This window comes from Hippichthys cyanospilos, chromosome 5 (assembly GCF_059441005.1).
Source record: "Hippichthys cyanospilos isolate Australia breed blue-spotted pipefish chromosome 5, RoL_Hcya_1.0, whole genome shotgun sequence".
NCBI lineage: Eukaryota > Metazoa > Chordata > Actinopteri > Syngnathiformes > Syngnathidae > Hippichthys > Hippichthys cyanospilos.
In genome coordinates, this window is record NC_142373.1 from 2,988,269 (window position 1) to 3,011,808 (window position 23,540).

General features: G+C 39.2%; 1 protein-coding gene across 2 annotated transcripts in view; it reads right to left on the minus strand.

Annotated features, from left to right (window-relative positions):
* LOC148423168 (ras-associated and pleckstrin homology domains-containing protein 1-like) overlaps positions 1–23,540 on the minus strand; it is a 78,046-nt gene that overhangs the window by 36,040 nt on the left and 18,466 nt on the right. Inside the window, exons 2-9 of one of the 2 annotated variants that reach the window (XM_088416073.1) lie at positions 19,575–19,634; positions 10,750–10,878; positions 10,554–10,662; positions 10,347–10,480; positions 9,225–9,461; positions 8,229–8,372; positions 5,603–5,782; positions 4,551–4,625 (exon numbers count right to left, since the gene is read on the minus strand). In XM_088416073.1, coding sequence (XP_088272199.1) covers positions 4,551–4,625; positions 5,603–5,782; positions 8,229–8,372; positions 9,225–9,461; positions 10,347–10,480; positions 10,554–10,662; positions 10,750–10,878 — 1,008 coding nt within the window. In that variant the 5' untranslated portion in view covers positions 19,575–19,634. The remainder of the gene's footprint in view (positions 1–4,550; positions 4,626–5,602; positions 5,783–8,228; positions 8,373–9,224; positions 9,462–10,346; positions 10,481–10,553; positions 10,663–10,749; positions 10,879–19,574; positions 19,635–23,540) is intronic. The other variant, XM_088416074.1, reaches the window with a different exon arrangement.

The following is a 23,540-nucleotide window of genomic DNA, read 5'->3' on the forward strand; positions in this document are numbered from 1 at the left end:
CCAATACATTTCAGAGTTGTGTCAAGTCACTTTAGCGTCGTCGGGCCCAACGAGAGGCACAAGTCACAAAGCGCTCGGCGAGATCAAAACAATCGAGCGCTGTCATAGCAACCACATCCTCAATATCATAAAGACAAAATAGAGATTATGGGAGACCGAGTCCCGGTCGAGGGCTCCCATGTACAGAGCGCATGCAGTTACCGGCTGACGATGTACGTGCGGGGGAGGGCATTTCGATAACACGACGCTCTCCTTTACGATTTAACGTCACCTTTATGCAAACAAGTTGCAAAATAACCGCTCAACTCACGCAGGCGCTCGGTATAAAAGAAGAGATGACAACACTTGCAAGCCGAAAACAAGTGGTTGTATGCTAGATCAAAACTAACTGCGCCCCCCAAACGCAAACGCGTGAAAGGATGGACGCGACTCAGACGAAAAGCCGGAAAAAAGAAAAAGCAGCAGCTATCGTATCCCCACACGTCTCGAATTGGGACTGTACGTCATGGAGGTATGGGGAGGGAGTGAGAGCTGATGCCGCTCGGTGGGAGGAGCGGCAGCGCTCACGCTACCATTCTCTGCCGCGATGTTTTTCTCTCATGCCCGCAATTACCTCGGAGTAGATTTCTTCTTGATAGGGATTTGCGTCTAGTTAAGTATAATTCACGTGGAACTACCATCCAACAGGGCTTTGTCAAGCTTTTTACATATTAGTACCACATTCAGCAATTTGTCAATTTGTTCAATTAAAAAAAAAAAAGACAAAAGTAGACAAATGAACTTTAACCCTGTGTTTACAGAGAAAAAAAGAACCTGAATATACATTTTAAATTCTTTAGATCGGAGAAATTAAAATTAAAGTGGAGATTATCAGTCGTTTCTGATCAATAAAAATAGACAAAAAACGGCCAAGTTATTTTCATATGAGGCCACGTGGACAAAATGCTTCACTTTAGTACTGCCAGTAATTACAATTCTGTTATAATAATGAGTAGACTATTTTTCTAACATAACAGAGAACAATTTACATTAGATTTCTTAGATCCCCAAATAACAAGGAGAGAGGGATCGATTTTAAATAAAAACCATACAACACTGTTTTCTGAAAACAATGACTGGCAATATGTGACAGGCCTACTAAAATAACTGAATAATTCTAATGTAGATTAGATTATGCACTTTTTAGAAATGTTAAAAGTGGCCGTTGAGTAATAGCATTTTAGGCTATATTTGCTCACAAGTATTACATGTTATCTGAGTGTTATTTTTATTTTTTGGCAAAAGTACATTATTCTGATTGTAGCAGGCCTACTATTATAACAGAAGTCATATGATACCAACAAAAAGGATAAGCAGTTCTTTATTACGGATATCATTGCAGCTGGCCACACACATTTTATTTCACTCTCTGGATATGCACTTGACCTATATTAGCCATTCACTTAAATTAAATTCACTTTACTTTGAAGTCACAATGTCCAATGTTCCTCTTGAGCCAAAATAGACAAGAGAACACAGCAGCTGAGTAATTCCATTTGCATAGAGGGAGCGCAAGTAGGCCAGCAGTCGTACGTGTGTGAGTGATGGGGCCAGAGAGTGTGTATGCCTATAATACTGAGGTCCCAAAACTGACAAAGAAACAGTGCTTATAGTATACAGAGGTATGAAAAAGTATTTGTCGCCTTCCTGTTTTTTTCCCTGAATATTAGTATCAGTATTAATATCACACTGAGGCAAGGATATATAAAAGTGCGTGTGTGTGTGTGTGGGGGGGGCTTTACTGCTCGCAATTATGTTCTATTTTTTTCAAATGCTGTGCCATCTTTACGCCAGATGTAATGCTGCACACCTTCCAAATAGTTAAAAGTTGTGACTCATCAGTCCACAGAATGTTCCTCCAAAAGTCTTGAGGATCATCAATTTGCTTTTCGGCAAATGTAGGACGAGCCTGCTTGTTCTTTTGTGACAGCAGTGGTTTTTGCCTGGAACCCTCCCATGGATGTCATTTTTGGTCTGCGTCTGTATAGTGGAGTTATGATCACTGACCTTAACTGGGGCCAGCGAGGCCTGCAGTTCTTTGGATCTTATTTTAAGGTTCTTTGTAACCTCCTGGATGAGTCGTCGTCACAATCTTGGAATTACTTTCCATTGGTTGACCATTCCTGGGAAGGTTTGCCTTTGTTCCACTGCTTTTTCACATAGGGCCAGATAGGTTTGTATCCCCCCACCCTTTGTAGTAAATCATCATTTAGAATGCATTTTATACATCCTTGAGTTGTCTTATGGTGATATTAAAATTGGTGTGATGAAATGAAACCGTTGTGAGTGATAAGCAAAAAACACAGAAATCACAGAGCAGGCAAACACTTTGACAGCACTGTACAAGATATAACACGACGACCTATAATTACTCTTTGAACATACGTATTGTGGATAAAACTGAGTAATCTACAGTGAATCCAGTGGTTCTTAACTTGACACACGTCTCAAGTCTATGACTAATCGAGGACCTAAATTTGACAAAAGATTAGATCAAATCCGGAGTTAAAAGTAAACATTAATACTTGCCCTACTTTTAGCAATTGGAATGGTAAACCTAAGAAAATGGTAAACTTAAGAGAATAAACACCTCTGATTATATTAGATGTCTGGTGCCAGAATTACGCAGGCTCTAAAAATTTAAATTCCGGGTCCATCAATGCTGAGGATATATGTAGCTAACTTAGATCAGTGAGGCCAAAGTACTTATGTGAAGTAAACCGCAAGATGGAGATCAGTTTGTGGAAATACTGTGGAAGAGGACTTGACAGCCAAAGCTCAAAAGCCAAAAGGAGTCTCGCCTGATGCCAGCCAACTGCTGTGTGCATGCATGTGCTTTCCTATGACGGTCCGAGCAATCACTCCCCTCGCTGCAAAGAGGATTAACGATACTCTATCCACTTGGCCAACACACAAACGGATGAAAAAACAAAATCCTTAACCTTTACTGTTAAGATGCCTGCAGCTTAGCCAGAGAGTAGTAGAGTATCCAAAATGATTTCAAATATCTATTTTATCTAGAAAATGCCACAAGATAACACGGTGACGGAAATACAACCGGACAACCACTGGGAGTCAGCGCGTTCCCTTAGAGCACGAGTGTCAAAGTCAAGGCCCGGGGGCCAGATCCAGCCCGCCACCTCACTTTTTGTGGCCCTTGAAATGCTGATTTGACTTCAGGTTTCTGACTAAAATACCAAAATTGCAAGTTGTCTTTAACTTTTAAACATTTAGGGGAAGAAAAACAAACATTTTGTTATTCTCCAAATCTCTTTTGAACAGTTTTTGCCGGCTTCTGATATCAAATCTTGGTAAATATGTGATCAACACACTTAAAATGTATTTGAATTCCCAGTCATTCCGGCCCTCTGAAAGAATTTATCACTATAATGCGGCCCAAAATAAAAATGTGTTTGACACCACTGCCTTAGAGCATAATATCAATCTGGATCTACAATAACCAAGAACAATTATTCGGCAGCTTGCACTTATGTACTGCATTGATCTGTGTTAGTTAGCACACTGCTCCTCTACTGAGATCCATTATTGCAGCTGGCCAACTCCCAAATGAATGCACTATGATACAAATCACTCGGGCTGATGGATAGATACACAAAGTTTTTCCTAAAATACGCATTACCACTACATCCCCTTCCCCTGATTCATTTTTCCCCCAGTGATAGTAACTTTAATCTTTTGTTAATATAATTTAATTCCTGTGAGGTTATGGCATAAAATATCATTAAATTACATTTGGACTAATGAGACTCATTTTGATGCTTCGACCATTGTGGATTTTTAAGGGCCCCCTCATTAAAAAAAAAACACAAAAAAAATCACAATGTTGATTTCTCACCCTAAACACCACCGAGGTGTTATTTTCAAAGATTTTACCGATGTATTTGGGGATTCCTTAGCGAGCAATCACACAAGAATGAGAATTCAGCTCAAATCACCACCTAACCTTTACAATACACATTCAGTGACTTTATATAGCAATTTCACAAGACCTGCAAAGCTGAAAGGTGTTATTGTTAGGTGGTGTTAACTCAAGGTCAGGTTAAAAAAAAAAATCTGCAAGCACTATGAATGAGCAATACAGCGGAAGCTCTGAAGTGAAACGTTCTCAAATTCAGAGCAGTATGTGTTTTAAATGTGCAAATGATCTGAGGCTGAACCACAGTCAATTTGGTTATATCTAAAACGTAAAACAACAAAACAAAGAAACAAAAAATATCATAAGAACAAAGGTTTAGCATGTAGCGTTTCTTATTAAAGCATTACTTTGGATTGTGTTTAGACAGTTTGCACGATTGCACATCTGCAAGTCTCGTCTTCAGAATGCACACAAAGCAGATTCTTTTTGAAATTAGTGGGAAAACACATGCCGAATGACAATGACCCTGGAAGCAAAATTACAATAGAAAGCAATATAAAGGACAGGCCAGGATGCACATGGCAAGGAGAGGGTGAACATGCAGTGCGGAATAGGAATGGAAAGTGAAGGTCACCTTGGTCAGCAGGTGTGAAGGTTTCCCTGCTATGTTTCTCAGAATCAGTGAGGTTTCCCTGTCCAGATAAGAGTGCTTGAAGGAGAGAGAAACACAGACAGACGATAGAATCCTGGTGAATCAATGTGGCATCTGGCTTTAGCAGGAAGTTGTGTGGTGAGGTAGCAGGTGGCAAAAGCAAGGAAACCTGTGAGGGAAAAATACTACAAATACACACTGGCGAGAACAACTTTTATCATAGTGAGAAACTGTAGGAAACCTCACATACTGTATATTTGATGTTTTAATCCAAAATGGGGAAGGCAAATGCTCAATACTTCGCTCTTAAAGACACTGCTCAGCGTCAAGTGCGTTCTCTAATTATGATTAAGGGTGATTCTACAACTGAAAATACACATTTTCACATTCACATTTCCACACTTTTTTTTTTTTTTTTTTATCTGCCGGACCTACATCTTGTCTGCTTCATCCCTAGAAATCATTTTATCGAGAGCATAAGCATACTCTACTAATATTTAGGTCATACGCATGCACACACGATTAGGCGTGTGTGCGCGCGTGCGTGCACACACGTGCGTACGTCAATGTGTGTGCGATTGTGTTGTCAGCCCTAAGCTAATGCTGCATATCGTCCTTAAACTTGAAACATTTCAATAGGATCGTGTGCAGTAATGGGCCATGAGCATCTTATCAAATGAATTTTCTTTACAATTGTGATGACGGGTAATATTGTTTTGTTTGTCTGTGATCCACAGGACAGCTCCACAATCCCACCATCCCAGTGGAGCAGCTGGATGATAATCGACATTGAAATGTGAATTTTAATGCAGATTGATTTCAATCCTTCAAAATATGCACTCCCTGGATATTAGGTCTTAAAACGTGGGTATGAATTTAGCCGATATGTCAAATATAATCTCTTTAAAAATGAAAGTAGGCTCAGTTTAATCCTGAGCAGACAACCTGTGCCGAGATCAGAGCCTCATTGGGGTAAAATAGCACAGGTAGAATGCTTGCATGGGTCAACCCTGATCAGTGAGGTGGTTGTTTACCTCCGTGGTGCTGCGACTCTGGCTGGTGCCGTTGGCTGGGGGTGGCACTAAAGCAGGATGGCTGTCAGAGTTGTTGGCATGGACAACGTTGTCCAGGGATTCCATCGAGGAGGCAGAGTTGACAGATGTTCCTGAGGCTGATGTAACGGAGGAGCGTGAAGAGTGGATGACAGATCGCACCTACAAGGGATTTACTCTACGTCATTACAGGGGAAAAGCAAGTCATTAATTGATGGTTGAGAATTCTGTTGGTCGTGTGGTTTGAACCTGTGGCATAATTGCGTGCTTATAAGTCGCCCCCCCCCTTTTTTTTTTTACTTCAATGTGGGTGAATTTATACAGAAACACAAGTATAAGTCTACCTCTGACTTATGTGATTACATAGATCCTGTCTGATTTGAGTGTGGAAGGTTGCACTTCACTCTTTCTCCCCCCACCTGCCAAAATCCATGCCAGCTTGTTCAAATGCGAATCCAAGGGCTGAAGGAGACGAGTCATCTTTAACTCTTCATAATGCGTCAAAAGTCCGTCAAAAAATGAGCCATGCAGCCTTGTTGTCGACAACAAAGAGGCAATTAGGCGCTGGACCAAAGTGCATTTTGTGATGTTCTGTACAAACACTCTAAAACGGATGCATACGATATTGAATTTGAGGTATATACTGTATAATCATTTTAAGCCATGTAAATGACATGATAGTACTTTTTTCGCATTTGAGTTAATGTTATTCAAACACAGATATGTGGAAAAAATTGGTCTGTTTTGAGTTATGCGATTATAAGTCGACCCCCTAATATGGGAGTTGAAAATGAGGGGAAAAAAACTCGACTTGTAATCAGAGAAATACAGTAGTCTCTGAACAACTCACAAAACAAATTTCATTTTAATTCAAATCCATAATTCAAAAAAATAATCGCTTAAAACAATCTTTAGTATTTTAACCTGAGTCGTTATTGCTTTCATTGTGTTGCTTGGGAGTCACAGAGGAGCGCACAATATAATGTTATTGCAAGATCCTTTCAAGGATAGCACAATAACACGTATATTGGAAGAATAACATCTGAAACGTTACCATATATCCAGTGGATATTAAGTCTACACACCAAAAGATTCAAAGAGATCTATTGTCACATGCAATGTTCCCTCTAATTTTCAAGGCAACTGGACATTTGCACAAATTCCCTGAGCAGGCTTTTGACCAAGGTGAGCAACTTCAGAGATGCCGTCATTTACGGGATAACGATGCATCTATGACTGACATGTTGCCAAACTAATCAGAACTATTTTTGTTCCTTTTCAACAAGTTTGTTATTATTATTATGTTTTATATCACAACAAATCAAAATACAGCTATTTTTGTTCATTTTCAACAAGTTTGTTATTATTTTTTATATCTTGAGTAATAAGTGTTTTAGACTTGACAGTGTAATGTATATTACACTTGTCACCATGGTAATAAATGAGCTACAAGTTGTGAAAAAGAAAAAAAATCTCACTCATACACTCCGACAGCCATTCCATCTTAAAGAAGCGCATTTTTTTTTTTTGCTATGACTTGGTGAGTGGATGTGTCGCTGCTCAGTCGTTTTGCAAGGAAAAGAGGTTAGCATTTGCATCTCTTAACTCCGCGCTGTTGATTGCTAGCTAACCTGCATGGGTTGTATATGCAGGGAAGGTTTCTGTCAATGCATTTGATTGGATAAATAGTGGAAGTGAAACCTCTAGTATCATTGCCTGGACACTTGTCACTGTCACAATGCAAAATGGTACAGAAAACATTACTATTGGTCTAATTAATAAGATAAGATGAGGTCTAATATTAGATATTATTTAATATGGTTATATTGCATTTTGTTTTATGCGCAACACAGATTTTCTTGTGCGCTGAGAATGTGCGAGCACTGTGCAATTGTGTATGCGCGCAGTTTAGAGGGAACACTTGTCACATGTATAGTACTACACCACACAGTGAAATGCTTATTCTGTTCACTTCCCTATCAGACTACAGATTAAATTAATTAAATTCAGAAACAACCATTTAAATTCAAACTTGCTAAATGGGAGTCAGCACTCACTTGCAACTACTTTAATAAAGTGCAACACTTCTACTCAGAATTTCCTGACATTTTTGTTGTCGCATCTTACAGCACAAGCCATGGGCCAAGAGAACATCCGCAGCATCGGAAGGATCTCATTGTTTACATTTTATATCAGACAGGTGAAGGGTCCAAACAAATTTCTTAGGCATTAAATGTATCAGGTTGCTAAGTAAAGACAGTCATTAATGAAAAGGGTGACTTTTTATAAAGTGTGTTTGGTACAAAGATCATAACCCTCCTCATCACCTCCAAAATGACGAATTATGTCAAGCAATCAGTGGTAGCACAAAGTCTTCAGAAGTCTCTCTGTGCGGAAAGAAAAAAAAAAAAAGCCCAGTACTAGATATACATTTTATTTGGGGCAATTGTGTGCTGTGTCCCCTTTAAGATGAGCTTGAATGTTACGTCACATTTGTGAAAACAGACATACCCCCATTAATAAGAGAGCCTTCACTTTTGAAAACACATTATCACAGTCTGATACAGTATTTTGACTTATTTTCTTGCATTAGCATCCGTCAATTTACCTCACGCTCACTGACAGTGCCGACCGATCCCGTGCGCCGATGCTGCCGCTGACCGGATGCTGGGCGCCGCACAGATGCCGACGTGGTTGAGCTGAGTGAGTGGCTGGAGCTTTGACGAGCAGCTTCGTCCATGCTCATGGATGCCTGAAGGCAAGGCAGAGATGGTCAGTAATCTCACTGGAGGAATCTCAGTCTGCTTGATTGAACATGACTTATTGAATGGGGATTCCTTCGGTATTTAAGTGGACAAATAAACCAATTCGCTTAATGAGTTCAGATTGAAATCAGCGATAAATGCTCTCTTCTTTCCCTGTAGTGGCAATCTTTTAATCCCTGTAAAATATTGCCCTTAAACAAATGTAGAAAGGAAACCTTATTGAAGAGCGATTTGATTATTTATTTTTTTTTAAGCTGTACAGCATAGTTGCAGGGACTGCGGTCTTAATTAAGCTAAACTTTGAGCCGTATAGTGATCATGCATCTCTAATTCTTTAAAGGCCATTATACAATGGATCAACACAAGATTTAATCACTGGTAGGTTTGGATTTTCAGTCTGCATACACCCAAGGGACTTTTTTTTAAAATTTTAAGTCTTCACTTAAGATAGCAATTGTTTGAATTACAATAAATAAATGAAATAGCACAGGCACATTTTGTTTCTAAACCAATTAAATGAAACTGAATTCTATGGCACACTTGATGAGCTCTCACATCATGCTAATGTGTCACAGCACACTGGCTTGGAATCATGGAGAAGTAATTATTAATATTATATCCTTGGGCGAGGTTAAATATTAAAAAGAGAAACAGCTCATTTAAAAATAACCTCGATTAATGCACTATCTAATCACACAACATTTTTCAGTTGGTATTATGCTTGTCAGGGATGTGTCTAGTGAGATCTGGGTCCACTGGCTAATCCCCCCTAATTACTTCAATACAGTTTAGTGATTGTTTTTTAGAACCCTTCTTCTGATACTAGCAACATACTGTACCTTCTCGAGCTGGGCAGTGATGTCATCAAGGCTAAAGTTGGACGCCAGCGCCGGCCTCCCTTGTTGTCCAGATGCAACTCTGATGGTGCCGGCAGGGGAGGCCCTGGTGCTGCTGCTGCTGCTGCTTGCCCCGCTGCTGCCGCCGCCGCCACTGACATTGTTACCTCCACCACCATCACTGCTTCCCCCTGTTGTTTGTTGCTTGCTACTGCGGCCTGCTGGGGGCTTCTGGCGGACCTAGATCGGAAAAACAAAAAACAAAAAAATGCGGACCAGAAGATTAAAAACTGCCTTTGTGAAGATAAGATTTTTTATATTTTTAGATTTTTACATGTGTTTTTACTGAACTGCGGTTGAGGGTATCCATTTCCACTGAGGAATTTATTTGTTGTGCGTGAAATTAGATAGTAATAACACAAGAACAATGCTCGTTTCCATTAGGCTGCTTATTTTGCACTACATATTCGCATTAAGACAGCATAGTTTTGTTATGCTACATCATATGGTTTGGTTGAACACTGGTGTTTTATTCTCTTTTGTGTGCCTATTGTAGAGCAAACCTCAATTGTTAGTAACACCCAGCTTGAAGCAAGAACACTTTGCTTGCTATTTGAAGAACTGCATGAGCAAGACAGTGAGAACGCGCACTAAAGAATACTCTGAGTGTTATACTAATTGTTTTAATAAGTTTAACCTTGTTCAAAGCTTGATGGGAAAACCTAAACCATGCAAACTTATACATAAGGTCTGTCTTTTTAAAGCAATTTATGTCAAGTAATGCCAGGGTTTTACCCACATTTTTAAGATGCAGCCTTATAATTTTGAAATAATGCATATTTAAGTATGGACATTTTACAGATGCTTTAATGATCTGTGTACACCCTAAGAAGCTGGAGTTTGAAAATGACTTTTGGAAAAATCAAGCGAAACGACAAAAATAGAGTGCGCAGGTCTTTCACTACATGTTGTAAGATTCCACGCATTTATTAAAATGAGGGACCACAGTGCTGCTGCGCCGAGACCTGTGATGTATAATTTAGAGATATTTTGTTTAGATATATGTGGGATATGAATGATTGAAAGAATTCAAGACGTTATGCATTGTCAGAACAGCAGGTGTACCTTGGTATCGGTGAGTCCAAGACGTGCCATGCTGCTGTTCTGTTTGGGGTTGACGGTGCTAAGCTCCTGCTCAATGGAGCTGAGGTCTGCCATAAGGGCATCCAGATCAACATTTTCCCCCTGATTCAGTGCTTCTGCAACCAGACAGAAAAGCACCTGGGTGAGACATATCACAAAGGATGCAAGTGAGCATATTGGGAGTCTGACCGTTGATATTGTAGATGGAGAATCTGTAAGAAAAGTTGGCCATGTTGGTCTCCTGTCTGAGGGGTGCCTTACGCTGCGGGGCACGCTCTGGGCGGCCATCATCCAAGCTCTGGGTGGTCCGAGAACAGGAAATGCATGTCATACAATGCAAAAGTGAAGTAAAAGAGGACTGTTTAGTTCAGCATGTGTACTGTACCTGTGTGAGTTTGTCCAGTTCTCCCAGCCAGGCTCCAAACATCTTATCCAGATCCTGATCCTCCTTATCGCTATCTTCTTCTTCCTCCCCTTCTCTGACCTCCACCTCCTCATCAGACAGCTGGTCCATCTGACAAGAAAAGAGAAACACGCGTACGAAGTGAACTTGACAAGCGAACAACCCTCGGAAATAAAATATAACAATAACATTTGGACAGGTACCTCATGTGACAAGCAATTTATAGAGGTATAAGGGATTTTCATTGGTAAAACTACAACCGCCCCAGTGTAAAATGCAAAATATACTATATCAAGTATATACAAGTGTGAAATAAACTATACAATCTGACAACTGCAAAAAAATTGCATTAATCTTTAGCTCACTTGCAACGCTACGATACAATATTCAATATCTATCAGCTTCAAAGTAATTAAAAACAAAAACAAAACATGCCAATTCCACACATGTAATATACAGTTTCTCCATAAAACTTGACAGCAACATTTGAACACAATCAAATTGGAAGGAAAAGTAAAATATACCACACAAACCAAACACTATTTACTGAGTCGTGTGAGTATGTTTTTTATTTTTTCTTGAGCCTAGTTTTAGCTTTGGAGTAAACATCTCAAGTCCAAGATTATATATATATATATATATATATATATATATATATATATATATATATATATATATATATATATATATATATATATATATATATATATATATATATATATATGTATATATATATGATATATTTGTCTATTTAGTTTTTAAAAAAAGATTATTTGATTAAAATAAATGCCATGAAGAATAAACAAAATAAAACATTGCGATGAAACTATGTAGTAAAATAACTAAATAATAAAACAATTCAAATAATGAACAAACAATGATCAAACAAAAAAGTACATCTGCAGTGCAAAACACCATACGATCATTATAATTAATAAAATGGTACATAACATCGATGAAATAACTGACATAATAATATTAATTATGACATTAAATAAAGGAATGTGTTGATAGTATTTTACATGACAATGTAGTCGCGACCTACAATTTACACGGAACCAAGCATAAACAATTGTGACCTAAAACAAATAAAGTGACAAATCCATGATGAGATAAAACTTCCTTGGTAAAAGCAATGAACTGTTTGGCAAGCAAAACCAAGAGGTGACGGCGCCATCCAGCGGCTGCAAGCACTATGTTCCCACGTTTCCTCTTGACTTTTTTTTTTGTAGTTTAATAACTAGATACATAAATGATTAAAATGATTAGACTGTCAGAAAATGAAGTAAATGTAGAGGCTGAAGCTAAACGGTAATTTAAGACTTGCTATATTTAATCTGCCTTTGACGTGATCTCGCTCTAAATGTTTCCAAACTGTCTCCACCTGGTCTCCACCCAGGCGGGCAGTGACCCCAGCACAAAGAGCTATTTCTGGGCCGCTGCTTTGTCGTCGCCCCTCTCTGCAGGGGGACAAATGGAGCCAACGCATACATGAGATTAGAGAGCAGGATCATGCTGAGCCACAAACAAATACATTGAAAAACACGCACACACGGGGCGAGGACTGTGGCGCTACAATTAGATCCTTGTGGATTGGCTGCTCTGTCATTTCAGAGGCCTGAGCACAGGGCCGCTCTGTGAGCTTGTGCGATGACAGGAAGTCCCCCAGCTGCAGTCTTGTACGACAATTTACTGTTTGCACAACGCCGCCCATTCAAGGCAAAGGAAAGTCTTAACATTATCCAAACGCAAAGACAACCTGACTTTTTATGAATCAAAATCAAACAAAAGCAAGAATTACAATTTGAGTAGGTCATATGTAATGCAAGAAAAAAATGTAAGGGGGGGGGTAAGTTAAAAAACAAACTATATTGATGAAAAAGTTTCCCAGCTTTTAGAGGGCCAAGGCACTCCTTTTACATCTTGAAAAATCTTCACCATCCCCAAAATGTATAAAAACAAAATTGTAGTAAACTGAGCTCAATTATCCACATGTTGATTTATTCAGTTAAAAGTACGGTTGCACACAAATCCGATGAGTTTACCATAAAGCCATGACTTTGTTGTACGAATCGCAACAGGTCGTTACATGGGTTTATTGGTCTTTATATAAGACAAATGTACAGTACTGTGTTCTGTAATCAACTGGCAAGACAAGAAGTGGCAAAGGCAGACTTACAAAGATAAACACTGTATATCTATTTATGATGAAATTGTAAATAAATGTCATTTATAAATAATTTAGAAACAAATTAAGTGAAATTGGATACTTTTCTGCAACACCTTGATGATCACATATATGTCATAGCACTCAAATTTGGGATAACTGAAGTAGATGCAAAGTAAGAAAAGATCCATTCAGCTAATTGATGTTTTAAAGCTGCAACATCATACTTATCTTTTCATGTGCTCCCCCTCTCTCTCTTTCTCTCTCTCTCTCTCTCTCTCTCTCGTTTTTAGCGCTGAGTGGGAAAAATCATTAAAGAGTTTTCTTTGCTGCAGATTTCAATTTAAGACTTGCAATAAGCCACTATCACACATTTCTGTTTGGCGCAAGTTATCATTACATCATAGCTGCATGCAAGCCGGTCTAGGCTTAAATAAACTCATTCAAATACACACGCAGCAAAGCACAACAAATCAAAACAGGAGGAAAAAAACACGAGGACATTGGATGGCTAACTGCCGTTTAGCTGCACATTCTTAAGTCCTGAGCGAGCCAAAAACACAACTGCATTTTCTGTCAAACAGAGCTGAGACAGCAAGTCGTCCTAAAGACATATACGTGTGTGTGCGTAAAGTAAATAGTAATTACTTTGCTACAGAAGCCACACTCCTCCTGTCTGACAAAATGAAAGCATGCAATCATCCTCCCACCCGTCTTTCCATCACCCCACTCTACTTTTTTAACTGTCCGGCACAGTTCCACTCATCTTATTTCACGTTCTGCTCATCTTGTTTTATTGGTTCGTTTGTGCAATTTATTTACAGTATTACGTTTTAATTGCTCTGTAAAAAAAAACAACTCAGTCTCGCACCTAAATCTGGGCTCGTTTTAGGGTGGTTAGTTGCCATTTTTTTTTCAGGCCAATATCAATACGAGCACACGACTCTTGAGCAGCCACTGATAGCAAGTACCGACACCATTTGTACTTTTGATACACAAAGTATCCTCCCACCCCAAAAAAAATCTACCAATCACAATGTAGTATTTTACTTCAAATATTAGGAAATGAATAGCAATTTTATATTCTTGTAATTTGTACTTTCTAGTTGGTGATCATAATATCGCTCCAAGAGAGAAGTTGATATAAGTATAGACTGGCATTGCTCGTACCAATACCTTGAAATAAGGACAGGAATCGGCCTGACAACGATACTTGATATCGGCACTCGCCCATCCCTACTCGTTTGTGTTGACATTTACTTTTTCCAAGAACGCGGCACCGTCCAACAAAGAAAATTGCAATTTGAGTGCAGTTCAGGGCACCTAAACTAGCTGTACTACCACAGTATTTGAAGAACATCGGTTTTGTGGTCATTCACATTTTGATTCACATGACACAAATTACAGCTCTTCAAGTAAACACAAGGTTTTACACTGACGAAACCGTGTTCTGAGTTTAAAGTGTACCTGTGGTGCTGAGAAGGAAAATATACAATATAAATGGTTCACCAAGAAAAATGTCATCCAAACTTGTTTTTGGTTCGCTGGTTGTATTAAGGCAAGTTTATAATATTTATGGGAACCTATTTGTCGAGAACACATGCAGACAGCCTTTCTTGTCAACAGGGGGTGGAGAAATAACAAAAAACAAACAAACAAACAAAAAAAACTAGAGCACCTCAGTGGTTAGCACGTCTGCTTCACAGTTGAGGGACTCAAGTTCAAATCCACCTTGCTCTGGTTCTTCTGTTTGGAGTTTACATGTTCTCCCCAAGCCTGTGTGGGTTCTCTCTGAGAACTCCGGCATCCTCCCACACTTCAAAAATATGCAGGGCAGGTGTATTGGACGTACTAAATTGTCCTTAGGTGTGATGATGTGTGTTCGTCTCTATGTGGCCTGAATGTGGCTGGCAACCAGTTCAGTCTCACCGGCCTACTGCCCCAAGTCCGCTTAATAGGTACCCGCAAGCCTACGATCCTTGTGAGGATAAGCGGTTCTAGAAAATGGATGGATGGATGAGTGGATTAAAAAAATGAGATGAATCTGTGGGTGCCAAACTGCAAGTACACAGAGCTATACTGTACCGGCTTTCAGAAGAGTGAGGTACAAAAATAATTGCTGGACAGAAAAAAAGAGGCAGAGGTTAGGGTTTAAAGTGAAACTTCACACACTTGTCCCAGCACTGTGGAATTCACAGCATCTCTCTGTTGAGGGCGATATGGACTATGATTGTTCCTGCTCTGACACTACCTCCAAGGGGTGGAAAATTGCTGTATCCTTTTATTATCCGCTATGAGTTGTCAACACAACAAGGGCAAAAGTTGGCTTTGAATGGCAGTATATTGACCACAGTTATGGTTGTGATTATCCCACAACAACATCTTATGAAAAAAAGAAACACGTTTAAAACAAACCCACAGAGACATCGCAGGGAAAAGAGGGTTAAGACTTCAAAACACGGCACAGTTTTGACACTTCACGCTGTAACAGGCAGGAAGTGGCCTTCACCTCCTGGCCGTGATCTTTGACATTTCAAACAGAGTTAAATATGGACTTGACCAGCAGCTGTTGTGTAGCATAAGGAAACTGACAGATGCTCACAGAGAGTTACAGGGTGTATTTTTAGGCCAAAAAGAAGGCTAGATGCCAACATCTGTAGAAGCATGCATCTGGACTAGCCGCCTTTTCAGCCGCCCGCAGCTGAACGCAGCAGACAGCCCCATCCAGCCTTATGGTGCCACAACTAAACCAAAAAAGCTTTTAAAGTCTCTTCAGCATGCTTAACGTGATCTGTTCCCACTGCTCTATATCAGGACATAGCGCACGTCATAATTTTAGGTTTGCCTGGTGGAAGTGTTGGAATGGAGCCATATTTAAAATTGAGAGAATAATTAAGGGAATCCAGACAGTTATAATGGAGGCAAACCCAAAAAGCCGGGAGTGTGTGTGTGTGTGTGTGTGGGGGGGGGGGGGGGGGGGGGGGGTGCTTAGCGGGGCGTGGATGAAATTACTTTGTTTTTGTCATGTGAAGTGTAATTACAAAAAAGTTTTTTTTTTAATTATTTTTTTTTTTTTTAGGTTTCAGCCACTTTGATGCAATTGTTGTTTTTTTTTCTGTTTTAGATTAAGCTGTAACCTGTTCCCAAAGCGCCTTGGCGGATATACGATAAAAGTTGTCACTTTAACGGACTTGTTTCAGAGAAAATAAGGAGAAAAGAAGCAGGGGAAGCGAAAGCCTGTGAATCCATCAACAATGATATCACTACCCTTGAGACCGAGCATGGAAGGATGACATCATTTCCTCTTCCTCCCTTACCCTGCTTCTTACTCAATGTGAAGAGGGGGGGCAATCCAGAGGGAGGCAAGCAGAGAAAAGCTGATCTCTCACTTCTGCACACTCCTCTAAGAAGAGATCGATGCATGGAGGATTTTGCTCCTGCATTAACATTTTGATTGCTCAGCAAGTCCTTGCACAATCACACACATTAGTGCACTTAACAAGATGCTAGCATGGAAGTTTGTATTCATGCCTTGTTTGTTGCCTAAATGACCCCCTATTGTTTTTGTGAGACTGATCTCAGCAGCTCCCAGGGGTGTTGTGCTGCTGTGTAACATGAAACAAAACAGATTTTTGCCTTCTATTTTGGCTGCTGTAAAAATAATCATAATTTAAAAAAAAAGGGGTGGAAAATGCACATACAATGATGGACTCGCCAACAAAGCGTTGACTCCACAATGCTTTCTCCTTCATGTGTGGCCTTTGTTAGCTAGCGCCGCGAAATCAGTGGACAGGGACTACATAATTAGATATGCATGGCAGATGACAGCCACAACCTCTCATGGGACATCCTCTGGATTTTTCTCATGCATTCCATGTACAATTGGATAGAAGCAAAATACAATACATCGCACGCTACTGTCACGCTTTTCAATCGAGTCATGATACAGAATACACAGAGGAATTGCTAAACTGTATTGAAATAAAAGCTGCCTGTGATACATTAGAATATCTGTGAAAATGAAGGGGTTAAAACAGACTACAACTCAAACCATAACCATGTAAAAGTGAATCAAGTAAGAGATAGACTGTCATGTTTTTATTTGGGGCCGATACCTATTCTTAGATATCCAATATTTGACAGATTTTTAATTTCATTGAAGCAAAAAATGTTAGCACAAACAATAGAAAAGTCAACTTCTTGTATAATGTTGATTCTTTTTAAAATAAATGTTAGATAACATTCCTCTTTGTTGCAAAATTCTGCATAGATTTTGTCAATTTTGACGACAACGTCGATTATGAAAATCATTAACGGTGTTTCCCCATCGTCGACTAGTCACTTTAATAAATTTCTCATTTATTTTCTGCGTTATTTGCTTATCTCACTCCAAGCATGTGCTTTCTTAAATCGGGAACTTCCAACTTGTTAATTGTTTTACCCGAAATTGAATGAATGAATGACGCTTGATAGTGATAGGGACAATGTAGTCACACTGCTCCCTAGTTGGGCTCTTTCACATTACAAAATGATAAAAACGTAAAACAACATCAAATACAAAACCCAAAGAATCTTAACCTTAAAGAATTCAAACACAAAATTATTCAATGTTACGTTAAATGTACACTTAAGAGGTGTTACAATAATATGTGCGTCAATCATTTTAAACGAACTAAAAACCAAAACAAAACATTCTGCGTATGTCAGTGTTCCCCACACTAGTTAAAGAAAAGTTCATTTTGGTATTTTCTTTAGCCAGGTTTTAGTTTTAGAACGTGGCTGACTGTCCATAGTTTTTATTTTGCGTACTCTTTGAGGCTAGTCTTTGAGGTGACGTAAAGGGCTCATAAAATTATTTGGAACCTGCATTAGAACTTTAGCTAATTTCAAATAAATATATAATCGCAATTAGTGGAATGATCAAAAAATAATGGCTGAGTAATCGACCATTAAAACAATTATTAGTGACAGCCCTAGGTCTGCACAATATCTTATAAAGTTAACTGAGAATACCAATAAATTGATCTCTTTGGTCAGTTTTAAAGTGATTGACTAGCGACCATCAAATTTTCAAAAAGGCAGATAATAATAAAAATGCCATATATTGAAATTGTTAGTCAGGTAGGACAAGTAGTCGAGGTAAAGCACTTTTAAAGAGTTGTATGTGGAAAAGCGCTATATGAGTTAAGTACTATTTAAAAGCCACCGTGTTCAAAATGGGGGAAAAAAGTGTCAGCTTATAGCCCGCAAACTATGGCGTTTTACTTTTTTGGTAAATTTGAACAGAAAGCTGTTATTGAGATGCTAGTTGTAACATTCAATATATCACTGAAATGATGTTGCTCAGCAGGAGAATGCTACAATTAGGTGGTTTTAGGGCTAGGCGGATCAAAATACTACACACTACTGGGAGCCGTGGACTTCCTGACTTTCATTGTAATTGTGACCTTTTCTTGGTAGCACAGGCTTACACGACTTAGTCCATTTGGAACAATGGTTGAAGAAATGTCAGTGGCTAGTTCCAACATACAAAGCCCAGCATGTGAGATGATTGGACTACACTGAAGAGAGGAACAAAAATTAATGTGCATGGTTTCCCCTAAGTCAGTGCTTCTCAAATAGTGGGGTGGGCTTTTATTTATTTATTTTTTTGTCAGGCACTGAGATGTATTTGGGTTTTAGACCAGGGGTGTCAACCTCGTTTGCGGGCCTTATAGAGGAAAATCTATTCCCAAGTGGGCCAGACCAATAAAATCAACTTTTAAAACAGCAACTTCTAATTTATTTGTTTTTTTCATTACTATCCAAAATTGTAAAAGCAAAACATTGCAATTAATCATCAAACATTAACATTACTAATTATCATAAAACATATCAAGTTTTTTATCCATTAAAAAAAAAATCAGCTAATTTTTGTATTTCACAAAATTTCTCACAGACCAGATTAAACCCATTTGGGGGCCAGAATCGGCCCGTGGGCCGTATGTTTGAGAGCCCTGGCCTAGACAAACCTTTCACCTGTATAAATGCTGTAAAAAAAAGTAGTTAACAGTTATTGAAAGCTTTTTTTTTTATATTGCCTTTTCCTTCTGTCAATGTTAAAAAGCAAACAATTTTTATAGATAGTAATCTTACTTTTGGTCGGCGTGGCAAACCACAAACCCTTATACCTCAAACAAAGCAATTCAAGTATTTTTACAAGGTTGCAGGATGATTACACCATTTTTTAGGTGTCTCTACACTAAAGTGCTTCACTATCATCAGGATAGCATGCTCCAGTCATCTGACAGGCAACAGTACTTACAATGTGGGAAGCTGAAAATTGAACTTTCACAGCCACTTTCGAAACACAAGCTTAGAGTCTCAATCACGTTACAGTCAGCTGATGGGTCAAATGATTCCTCTCCCTGTTCTTAAATTCCATACATGTCGCATTGCGCTTTACATACTGCCTTAAATCAATGTTGATGTCTGTTGTTCGTGCATGAGCTCTTCTTTACCCCAAGGGGAAGAAGGCATTAAAAAAAATCCTGGCTGATCCTTACATGGTGAGTGAAGATGGGAGATCCCAGTAACCAGCAACACTCAATATAACAATTTCATCATGCATATGTGATCTAAAGCACTTGGCGCTCGTTACCTTTTGTCTCTTGCAAGTCCAGCTTCTGCAAACAGCACAGCTTGGACCAATCCAGTCAGCCTGCAGGCACACACAAACACACACACACACACACACACACACACAAAAGAGAGGGGGATTATTAATATTATGTGATCATATTTCTTTTGTAGGACACCGCAGCAGTCTGTAAAGTCTGCTGGCTGAAGGGCATTTCTTCTGACAGCTGGCTTTGGAATTTTATAGGCCAGCACATCAATATTTATAAGAAAACTAGCAGGATTTCCATTTGAATAAAGTGAGAATGTAGTGGTTTTGTTCACCAACGCTTTATCAAGCAGCTGTCTACGCAACAAATGTATGGTCAGCAGGTGGCACCAGTGTGTGTTCATGTGTATCTACAAGTATGTTGTCTCCCTTCATGCTGACCAGACTGGATGTGAGTCACCTAAAAATAACCAACACCAATATTGCCTCCCCATTGAACACCTCTTTGATGAAACGTCATTGAGCAAATAAAGCAAGGCTGGCCACGCAAAAGTAAATGTTTGATTAAAAGTCCCCGGATATAGTGACTCCAATGGGTACGCTGATGAAGGGTGGCGTGAGTCAGGACATGATTGATGGAGACCTCTGAGTCAGAAGGCTCCATAGGAGAATTACAACAGCAAGGCCATCCACAATTTATATCATTGGGTGTCCTCCGTTTTTTTTCAGCAACAACATGCTACAGTTACATCACTAACGAGAAAAGCCAACCAGCAACCGTGTTTTATTACACCATGAATGGAGCATCTCCATTGGCTGGCAATAAGGTATCAATCATCAATAAATATAAGACATCTCGGGAGCACACCTCCCTTACTGAATTTATACTGGAGAGGAGACATCTCATAATGAGTAGGAGGAATGCCAATCACCCTAACATTGTGGTGAAGTAAGTTTCAACAACCTGGGTGGTGTCATTTATGTTCAGGAACTCTAACATATAGTAGCAGCTCCACCGCAAAACAGAACATTGTTTGGACATTTTATGATCCTGTATTACACGGGCCACTAAACAATTATTAAGACTCATCTATGTGAGGAAACTGGTCATTTTAACGATTTCTGATATTTATTAAAAAAAAAAAAACAAAAAAAAAAAAACTATTTCTCCAAGTACAAGTCGACCTCGCTTATAAGTCGACCCCCCCCGTCCTTTTTTTACTTTACTTTAATTAAAAAAAAAAAAAGCAATTACAGTATATGTCTTCCCGTGACTTTAGTGGGTAAATAGATCATGGCTTCCAATGATAACACATGATGTGTGTTATTAAAATGACAAAATTATGGTACTTCTAGACACATTTCTACATTGTATATCGAATGACATACTGTTGCGGTTATGTGGCGGGGGGGGGGGGACAAGTGCAAAGCAATGTATGCATGCACATAGACGCAAGTGCTGAAACTAATGTTGCAACAATAAAATGATTTGAAGTTTCCATCCCTAATTTTTTTAGACACAGCTGAATATGAATTTGTCAGGGAGCCCTCAAAGTCATCAGCATTATCTGAAACGCCATATAGCTCCTGCCGTTTAACACCCAGACGTCCTCTCCTATCACCTCGTCAATCGTTCAAACATTTTAATACTCCTCCTCTTCGGACTCATTCAATTTGTTTGAAATGGAGGTCTTCAGAGCTGATTTGCTGATCATCTTACTTGGGATCTTCTTTACCCAACTGACAACTGGTGTGAGATGGTTGTGGAAGGTTGCCCATCATTGGTTCTCCGCCCCCACCTGATAAGTGCTGAAGGGGACAAGTCAAGCCGTCTTTTTCTTTCATTCTTAGTCAAAGTCCGCTGAAGAAATGATCTACACAACTTCCTTGTTGACGACAAAAAGGCAATAAATTAGCGCTTGATGAAAGTGCATTCAAACGACGAATTAGAGGTATATGTAATAATTTTAAGCCTTATAATGACACAATATGACTTATTTCGCGTTTGAATTAATGTTACTCAAACACAGATAAGTTGAAAAAAATTGGTCTGTTCTGAGTAATGTTATAAGTTGACCTTCCTAATATGGGGGTTGAAAAAGAGGAAAAAAAAAAAAAAAACTTGACTTGTACTTGGAGAAATACGGTAACCAAAAATCATTGAAGGTGTATGGTGGTATTTTGCCTGACTTGAGTGCAGACAGTATGGGCTCGGTTACGAAAGACTGAATTTGTCAATGTAAATGTAAATTGTTGTTAGCGTCTAAAAGACTTTGTGCCCCCGCGACTGACTATTACCGGGAAAGTTCTACTTTTCAACCCTAGAGTGCCTTTTAAACTGCAGGGACTAATTTGATAATTTCCTGATGTACCCTTACAGTTTGCATTGATCCTCTTTCACACACAAACAAAAAACCTTCTGGGCCTCAAAGTTTTCACCAAGTTCTTCCTAAGAAATAGAGTAGGGACATTGCCTACCTCCCTAAAACCATCGAGCAGGGCTTTTAACGCTGATTGGTTGGTTGAACTAGGGGGTGTGTTGTTTTGGGTAGGTGTGCTCTTTTCTCACTATCAGCAACATCAATGATGTGACTCAGCAGTTTCTTTCACTACTGTGGCCAGTTTAATATTTTGAAATGAAAAGGAAAGAAAAAAATTACAGGTGGATGGATGATGAGATACACGCTCTCCTGAATATTAACAGGGAGGGGGACATCCAACGGCAATTGTCTAAAAAGAAATGATAAGGCAAAGAACTGGGCATGTGGGCATTCCCTCGCTAAAGTGAGGGAGAATCGCTGACAGAATGACCACTTTTGGTGAGCGCGTCTACATTTTCGCCGCGTTTTATGATGCGAAGCCTTGCAAAAAATCCGCGGATTTCATAAAGCACATGTTGAAAGTACGAGAGCATTTGTTCAGTCAGCAACTCGAAGCTTTGTCAATGAATTGCACAGCTCTAATAAAGTACTGTATATCCATTTATTAGTTTGAAGCTAGCCGAGCTGAATATAAATAAAAAAGGCAATTTGCCACCATTCCTGTCCAGTGTATCACAAAAATTGACAAAGCAGGATCAATGGATGCTTCTTTGGTCGTCATCCTGTATGTTTGTCATCCAGCTTTTTAGTTAATGAACGATCAGAATGATTTCTAAGACATGTCAAAGACAGACAAATTCCAAGACTTTTGAGGTCTACTAATATAAACGCTAAGATCATCTTCAGAGTGTGGGTTGCAGGAGTTCAGTCAATCTGTGTTTTCTTGCCAAAGTCCTGCTAGGGAATTAAGTATAGATAGAAAAGGTGCCAGTTAGTTCTGTGGTGTGCCCCTCTAACAAACTCTTTCAGCGAGGTAAACCCCCTAACGCATAGGAGGTAGTTATTCCCAATAGATTTGATCTTTCTCCTTCATTTCCAAAGGATCGGTCTATTTTTGGCCAATGTGAAAAATGTGGATTTCCTCTCAAAGGACTAATAAAGGGTTCTTCTAAACTAAAGGAAATACACCATTGGCAAATTGAAGATGTTTCACTGGCTGAGTTCCAGGCCCACTTAAACCCCAAAATTCAGATGGTTTGAAGGGTTTAAATAATCTCTAGATGCACAGAACAGAAACGCAACTTGCAATTTATATTACTAAACTTGTATTTTGTTTTTTTTGGCAGATCCCAGCCATCATTCAGAAGGTGAATAAATGAGGGCAGGCTGGGTAAAATTCAGAAGGCAAACTCCTCTAACAGATATTCCAATACAAAGATGCTTCATGCGGAGCTCCATCTGGATGATCAAGTTGAACTGATGAAGACAACAGAAGCATCTCTCAGCCCGACATTTCCTTCCGGAAAAGCCGGAACCTCTGTCAAGTCCCTACAAAAATTTTGCTTCGCCAAGGCCTCCCATAACTTTTCCTACATCTGTTTTCCTACAACCGAGGAAGTTGTTGTTCATCATTGGCTGACCACTTGTCTTCCAGAAAAGGCATCGATGACACAAATCC